Consider the following 8,418-nt stretch of genomic DNA (forward strand, 5'->3'; position numbering starts at 1 on the left):
GATCATCGGTGGTAACTCATTTACATTTCTATATTTATTATGCATTCCTTGGTGTGTGTGCGCGCACTCGCTTTACATTTTTAGTTCAGCTTGCTAGCTTATTGGATATGATTGGAATATAAGGTGCAAAACTCTTTTGTGTTAAAGATAGCGATACTTAGAACAACTTAGTAAACATCTACATATATCTTGTATATGTTTTATAAGTGGTTTTGGACCATAGTAGGGGTTTTTTTGGTAGGCGGGGCAGGCCCGCGCATGCTACGTAGCAACCACACCTATGACTTGGAGAAATTTACTAAAAAACATGCATGATCATTATTTATTGTTTTACTACAAGATAATTTTTACAGCTTTTATATGCCCATATATTATTACAAACAGTTCGTTATGGGATCTGAATTAAACATGCATGGACACTATTATTTACATATTTTAGCAATACATATAAAACTTTATTCACTAGCTTATTACTACGACGCGATCGATCTATATATATAGTCAGGTGACATGGACCCCATTTACTTATATTTTACAGCTAGACTAGACATGGGCATAACACAAGGCTACTTTGTACATAAAACACGTAGTTGGTTGCTGATATCGATCCGGCTGGCTTTCCATAGCGTGCGTGATTTATTAGGAGAAGAGTTGCTCTCTCGTCAGCGCGTCATATCTTGCATTGGTACAGGAGCCGTAGTCATCTTCTTCGAGAGCGCTTCCCATCCTTGAAAACATGAAAACAAAATCATTCAAAAGAAGAAGGAAAACCATAACATTTTGGAAGGAAGTTACAAAATTCATCTAGGCTGTTTAATTAATACATGAAAATATATAGTGTCAGTGTGTCACCAAACTTGTGAGCAATGCACAGGAAACCATTTTGACGGCAGGATAATTCTTATGCGCTCCGATCCCAGTGTATACCTCCTCCGTGTCGACATCCCTCTCGGCTTGTCTATTAGCTAGCTAGGACCATGTATGCATGCATGATGAGTGCACGGCGCTGGCGTCTTTTAGGGTCTGTTTAGAACGCAGGAATTGCACAGGAATTTTGTAAGAATCAATTCAATTTTACAGGAAAAACATAGAATCAGGAATTTTTTCCCCGCGTTCCAAACAAGCCCTTATATTAGGACCAAACTAGAGTCAGAAACAATGGATCCATCACCAGCTGCGTCTACAGCAAACAAGTCTGGTGGTTGGCGCACCAAGCCACCGATCGATCCGGTCTCTGGGATGGGAAACGATCTCCACACAAGTATCCATGTTAGGCTTGTCGATGGCATGCAAGGGTTTCAGAAAATGTTTCGATCGATTCCATGGTCCGTCCTTCTCGTCTCTTGCTTCTTTGGAAAGAAAGAAACAACCACAACCCTGTCCGTGTCTTCCAAAGGAATTCCACTACTGTGCCACCAGCTCTATGGGAGTCATCCTCCAAGAGGCTTACCGATTACTGGATTGCGGCTGGTTACATTGAGGTTTCCTACGAACCTAGTGAAAATTAATAAAGTTCGACCAGCACGAATCTTGCAATGATAATTTTTTTAGAGATGAAGAGAGCAATAATCTTTGGTGAATATCTAGTCAAAGTTAAGTATATTTGACTCCTCGGTATCAAAGAAACTAACCGAGGGAGTACTGCGTCTCCATGTCAAAAGCATGGTCGCTAAATTTTTTTTATGGAACAACTTATTATATAATTATGGACAAGGTGGCCTAGTTAGGACCATGTAGGAGTTGACAAGATTGTCGAGAGAATATATCTGAGTGGGAGTAGAGATTATGTACGATGGTCTAGTCCGCGATGAAACTAAAGCAACAATAGGAGACGGGACATATATAGTGCGCTCTTTGCTGCCGGCCGGCCGTCGTTGCCCCAGCCATCGGCGTCGGCCGCGCTGTGCCATCGCCACCACAACAATCCACCGATCACTGCCTCCTAGCTAGTGCTCCTTGTCCCCTCTGTGATATGGAGTGACGGCAGGATATATTATACCTCAACTTTTTATATTTGTTGCTCCTAGCCTCGTACATACATGTAACTAGCAATCATGCATGTGTACGACGACGTGTAAGTGTAATCATGCATGTATGATGTATCTAAAGGTCAGTTAACATTATATTATGTTATTGCCCCATTTGCTGTAAATTAATTTGTTTGACCAAATTTATATAAAACTATATTAAAATATATTTAATATCAAATCAAATTAATATATATCATATTGTATATTTCTACTGAATTTGGTTTGATGTTGTAGGTGTTTATGTATTTTCTATAAACTTGATCAAAACTAGAGAAGTCTAACTTAGAACAAAAGTTTACAACGAGCTAATTAAGATATAGTCCCTCAAAATACAGTGCATTGCGACTTCTAAAATTTTTACTGAAATATAATGTATTACATGTAGTGTCCATGCTCAGATTGGCATAGTTTGTCATAACAAAGGAAACTATAATTTCTTTTTATGAAACAGGAGGGGTAAGACCCATACTGGAATTTTATTAATTTAAACAACTAGTTTCAACAGTACAATCAGGATCAACAGAAGGAAAGAAAGAAAATTGCAAGAATTACAAGTGAAACTTTTTAATGGGTTTAAATACGCCATTTGAGTGTTCTCTTGAGTTTTCGAAAAACTTTTGGAATGCATTATATTAAGAACCGAGAGAGTACTCTTTTATTTAAATGTCACATCTACCCGCAATCAAATGACTGATCACTCGACACGATCCTAGGACAATGCATATATGTAGGCTTTTTTCTGATTTCTTATACGGCATAAGAACACATTATCGTTCCATTGACCTCCAGCTGCCGTGACCCTGACCACCACCACACTACTCCACTAGGATTGAGATCCTCTAACCACCACCACACTACAAATAAAGCTTCGATGTCTCTATCTCTGTCTCTGTTCCATCGAATTCATGGATTCATGGATTCACGAAGGCATGGATTCATGGATTCCCGCAGTAGTGTACAGGTATCTGCAGTAGTGTTCTAACCTCTTAATTGCAAGCTATCCACATTATCTCTAGTTAATTCAAGTTCAAATTATTTGTAGTCCCGCAGTAGTGTACAGGTATCTTCTAGTATCCTATATATATACAACTACCTTCAAAAGCAGCGCTGACAAATTAACCAGGATTGATGAAGTCATAGCAAGTATCTTGCTATCCACGAGCACGTGAACGTGGCCACGCTAAAAAAACAACACCATTTCTTCTTCTAATTAAGGAATTCAAGAAAAATACAAGCATATGTGTCAAATCAAGAACTTAACCCTGGTGCACATGTTCCACCAAACAAATAACTTAATCATACCCGACCACCGTGTTGCTCTCGCAAGGGGCGACATGGGCGGTAGCCCCCGACTCGCCGCCACCACCGCCACACGCCGTCCTCCCCTTCCCCTCGCCGCTTCTGCAGTTAGCTGCTAGGCTCGGCGCCCACAAGGATGGCAGTGGCGAGGCCCTTCTCCTCGCCGCGAGGGTGGCCCCTTGGTCTCCGACTGCTGGCGGTGGTTGCCGACAGCCATCTTGGCAGTGACGATACTGCCTTGCACTTGTGACATCGGGAAGCTACGGCGAGCTTGTGTTTGTGCGACGACGTCTAGATCCGGTCTCTCCACGGTTCGGCCCTCCAGATCCAGATTTGGGGGCGCCGGGGCACTTCCCGGCGACGGCGTCGGCGGTCCGTGCGAGGGCACTGGGTGGGCGGAGGCTACGCAAGCGGCTGACGTGACTTGGCCCGCGCCCCTCTCTGCGAGTGTCCGGTCCCTTTCCCTGTGACGGTGCAGAGGCGCGGGCAGCGGCTCGACGGCACGAGAGAGCGGCCCCCCGGCGCGGCGTTGCGATGACGCAGGCCTAGCTCGGGCATGGTAGCGGTGGCCTGGAGCGAGCCTCTTCCCCGGCGCTGTCGTGGCATGGGGGTGCATGACGGGTGCTGGGGACGCGGCGGTCTCGACCGGTGCTTGTGCTGGCGCATGGGCGGCGGCTCCGACGTCGGCGATGGTAGCCAACAACGGGTTGGATTCACTGGCGGGGCGGTGGCTAACACAGCAAGTACACAAGGGCCTTGGCCACCGCCACGCACGGGGTTAAGGTGCCATAGAGAAAGCTATGTCCAGTGGACCGATGGCGGCGACGCCTTCGGGCGCTGTATTCTTCCTTGGAAGCGCCAATCGATCGGCCCTCTTTCCTTTGTGTGGCGTGCTCTTCCTGGGTGTAAAAACTTGACCTCCTGGTCAGGCGACGGTGGCGCCAATGGCGTCATGTTCCTCCTTGGATGTGTTGTTTTGGAAGCTCGTGCCTGTCTGTCTGTGACGGCCGCCTCCATCGTGGCGAGAAAGGTGGAGGCCTAGCTGAGGATTCAAGTTTTCGGTGTCCAGTATGGTGGAAGGTGGTCGAGTGGAGGATTTGGCGCGGCGATTGGAGGGTTTCGCATCTGTTTGACAGTTGAGTTGTGACCACGAAGTTGACGAGGATGCCGGCATGGAAGGCGCCCACAGAATTGGCGAGGAGGCCAACGTGGGAGGTGGTGGCCAGCAGACTTGCGTTGCTGAGGTGACCTGCGTGAAGGCTTCCGACTGGCAGCTGGAGGACGTGCATGGCACTTGTACCTGGATGAGACAGCTAGGTTATTGGAAGCTGCGGTGTGCGCGCGTGGATCTCAGCGGGCAAGGTCGGCTTGGTGTGTGACTAAGGCAGCTCCTCTGGCGTCGGTTTGACAGTTTGCAGCGGCCTGCGGCAGGTAGCCCTGCTTTGCAGTGGCTATTCCAGTGTGGGACAACGTCCTGAGAGACGGCGCAAGCGGAGCTAATTGCGGAGGGGCTTCATGGCTTGCAGTGGATTACAACGGCTAGCCTTGCTTAGCATTGAGCTATTCGGTGTGGGACATCGTCGGCAACGACGGCGCAAGCAGTGACGAGGGTGATTTCATCTTGACGGCTTTGTCTTTTGGGTGATGGCGGTGCAGTGTAGTGACCAGTTGATGGTGGTTAGGTGGCGGTGAAGCATGTGTCCTTGTTGAGTTGTGGCTCGGGTCGATGTTCCAATCCAACCGGCTAGAGTTGTTTTTTCTTCTTCTTTGAGTTGGAGTTTTCGGTGCATGTTGAAGCATGTTGTTTCTGTTTATTTTTATCCAGTCTGAGCTTTATCTACCTTTTAATATAATCGGCAGCTCTCCTGCCTGATTCGTTTAAAAAAAATCATTAGTGGAGCCATGTTTTGTTTAGGCGTAGAGTACGTCTCGGGTGGACTCACCACCCGGGGCTCCTCGACGAATTTACAATGAAACACAACGAAGTTATCATGCTATCGGAAGGATTGGCAAATACTCATCGTATACTAAGATTTGCCCGAGCTCTAAAGCTTTCCAAAATCCGCTACTACGTAGAGTATGTTACGGTGAATAAATAGGCCTAATCATAGTTTGATGAACAATAACGTCACAGACACGTCTTATTACATAGCCCTAACCTCATGTGTTTTATTTTGTGACATGGCACTAGACTCATGCCAGCTTTTAAAATAAAATATTTTCTTGCCTTCTCAAGGATATGCAGCCACTGCACAGAACAAGGACAACATATAGTACTCCATACGTTCTAAATTGTAAGTCATTTTGGTTTATTAAGGTGCATAGTTTTTACCGTGTATCAAGACATAACATATATCTACATACATAACAAAAATTATGTATCTAATAAAAAATAAAATGACTTACAATTTGGATTTTTAGGGAATACTGTTGTATAGGTTGCGCCACAGACTCCAAAGAACTCTAGTACTACCTCTGTCCCAGAAACAATGCAATTCTAGCATAGTGTCATATTTTAGTACCTTATATTTGACCAATTATAAATAAAAAAATTATCAATGTTTATAATATCAAATAAATATCATTAAATTAATTACAAAATGAATTTTCAGAATAAATTAATTTAAAGTCATAAATGTGAATATTATTCACTAGAAACTTGATCAAACATGAACAACTTTTCGTGGTATGCAACCCATAGTTGCATTCTTTTCAGGATAGATGTTGTATTTAAAGTTTATGATTTGAGCAGGTTTTAATACAATGATGTGCGTGCCATTTTATGACATGACAATATTTTTCAGAAGAGAGATAAAATGAGTTTCATAAAATGGTTTAGCTCAGTTTATAGCTATGGATAAGTAATGGAATTGAATGTTATGAAGAGGCTATCATAAAATAAAATTATATATTAAAAATAGTTGTTTCATTCAAATTTTACAGCATTAATTCTAGCTGATGTGGTAGTTTGAAACAGCGCCATAAAATGTTTCACGAGGAATAGCTGATGTGACCAATGTAGCTTGTAAGGCCATCTCGTAGTCACAAACTCAGAATCTAATCGTGAGACGAATCGATTTCGAAAGTATTGGGTACCAGTACTACTCCCTCCCGCCTCCATAAAAAAAGATGCAATGAATTATAAGATTTGTGTAAGTCAAACTAGCTTAACTTTAAATAAATTTATAGTGAATAGTTTTAATACATTTATATTTCTAACTAGTTTTTTACGAAAAATATATTTCATATTAAATTTGCTGGTACTTATTTTGTATTAGAAATATTAGTACTTTTTTTATATAATTATGACTAAATTAGTCAAATTTCAAATCATTCGATAGGGATTTTTTACCTACCAATTTATAATCCAGGATCCAAACACCAAACGGGCCAACAACCAGAATTTTAGACTTCTAGTGACGGCTTCTTCTAGTGTTTTAGCATTCAAAATTTAGTATAAACTTTCTCTTCTAAATGCCGCCAAGTGAGGATTCCCATGTGCTATAACAAGCGGTAGTGTTTTACTACTACTTAAACACACTAGGAGAATTTACCATTTTGGTAGTGATGTACTCCCCCGTCCAGAAAAGAATGCAATTATGGGAAACGTGTCGGTCCAACTAGTTTAACTTTGACCAAGTTTGCAGTAAACAGTACTCACATTTATGTCTCTAAACAAAATTATTATGAAAATATATTTTATAACTAATCTAATGGTACTTATTTTGTCTTATAGATGTTAGTACTTTTTCATCTAATTTTTGTTAAAGTCTAAACTGTTTGACTTCTCGAAACGTGAGAATTGTATTCTTTTGTGGAACCAGGAGTATTGTTAGCATTGTCATACGAGAAAGGAGCATATATATATATATATATATATATATATATATATATATAGTCAATGGAGCGCAGGGCACTGCTGAGATGAGTGAGCCCTTGCTTACCATCGGCCGGGTCGGCGCCTCGGTTCTTGAGCTCTCGGTACATCTGGGAGAGCGCGCATGGCCCGCACCAGAAGTGGACGCAGCAGTCGCCGCACGGCTCCGGCGGCAGGCCGTACGCCGCCCGGAGCTTGCGACGGTAGGTGCAGGAGTAGAGCCAGTGACACGGGACCAGGACCACCCCGGTATGCCGCAGCAGGCAGTAGATCAGGCCGGCCAGACCACAGGCTGATGAAGTGATGATGCACACAACGTACGACGACACTTGCTTGTTAATCAACAAGTTGTTCTTCGATCGTTCCACTTCAGTTCAGTTTGAACAGAAAACAGAGATCGTATCTTACATGTGACGCCCTTGTCTAAGACCTCTGCCACCTGTCCGAACGGGATACACGGGCAGAAGAACGACAGGCAACCTGCAGCACCACCGTCGGTTATTACCAGCTGTAGCTGGTGAAGTCGTCGTCTTTAATGTGGCTCGCAGGAAAATTTCCACAAGAACTTACATATGTATACGCTTAATAATCTATATGATGTATTATTACTGCAACTTGGACTGAAAATGACACAATAATATAATCTATTATAATCGATTTGTGTTGAATAAGGCTTTAGTTGTTTTTCCAGAAGAAGAATGGCGACTCACAGCTCTTGCAGTCGCTGAAGCAGCCACAGAGGCCGGTGGTCCATGCCCCCGCCGGCGGTGGATACCCGCCGCTCATCTTCTAGTTCTAGCGCGGATCCGAGGCTATAACAATTAACAATCGAGATATAAGTGCGAGTGCATCAGCTTGGCAATTAACCATATTTATAGATGCGGTCTAGAAAGGCCAGGGGCTGTAGGCTACTAGGCTGTCTGTTCTACCAATCAGATTAAAGAATGGATTTCGTTATGTAAAAAAATAAACGGACATCTTATTTGTTATTATATATATGCTGGGAGACGGAGACTCCATCGAATTTAATTTGCTATCTATAGGATTTATTTAATTTCATCTCCCTTTGTTCCAGTAGGAAAGTTGTATTAGCTTTGTCATAAATCAAACTTCATTATCTGGTTTTGATCCAGTTTATAGAAAATGCACAAACATTTACAACGTCGAAACTAGATTTATTATATACACTATTAAATATACTTTTTTGATACT

At 42.9% G+C, this 8,418-nt stretch overlaps 1 protein-coding gene across 2 annotated transcripts; it reads right to left on the bottom strand.

Annotated features, from left to right (window-relative positions):
- Positions 1 to 315: 315 nt before the first annotated feature.
- Positions 316 to 8,052, bottom strand: LOC136539186 (cell number regulator 4-like). Of its 2 annotated transcripts, XM_066531134.1 has the most exons (5): positions 7,917 to 8,052; positions 7,615 to 7,686; positions 7,274 to 7,498; positions 928 to 1,023; positions 316 to 727 (listed from the first exon to the last, which is right to left on the bottom strand). In XM_066531134.1, exons 1-4 carry the CDS (start codon positions 7,990 to 7,992, stop codon positions 962 to 964), a joined length of 435 nt encoding a protein of 144 aa, XP_066387231.1. In that variant the 5' UTR covers positions 7,993 to 8,052; the 3' UTR covers positions 316 to 727; positions 928 to 961. The 2 variants fall into 2 exon arrangements, with proteins under 2 accessions (XP_066387231.1, XP_066387228.1); XM_066531131.1 differs by lacking the exon at positions 928 to 1,023.
- Positions 8,053 to 8,418: the final 366 nt, after the last annotated feature.

This window comes from Miscanthus floridulus, chromosome 1 (genome assembly GCF_019320115.1).
Source record: "Miscanthus floridulus cultivar M001 chromosome 1, ASM1932011v1, whole genome shotgun sequence".
In the NCBI taxonomy this organism is placed as follows: domain Eukaryota; kingdom Viridiplantae; phylum Streptophyta; class Magnoliopsida; order Poales; family Poaceae; genus Miscanthus; species Miscanthus floridulus.

Bases quoted from the DNA above. Each gene is read 5' to 3' on its own strand.
- LOC136539186 (XM_066531131.1), bottom strand. From the start codon at position 7,992: ATGAGCGGCGGGTATCCACCGCCGGCGGGGGCATGGACCACCGGCCTC. The intron at 7,499-7,614 runs GTAAGATACGAT...TCACTTCATCAG, and splicing joins CTTAGACAAGGGCGTCACAT to CCTGTGGTCTGGCCGGCCTG. The intron at 728-7,273 runs GTAAGCAAGGGC...CATGTTTTCAAG, and splicing joins AGGCGCCGACCCGGCCGATG to GATGGGAAGCGCTCTCGAAG.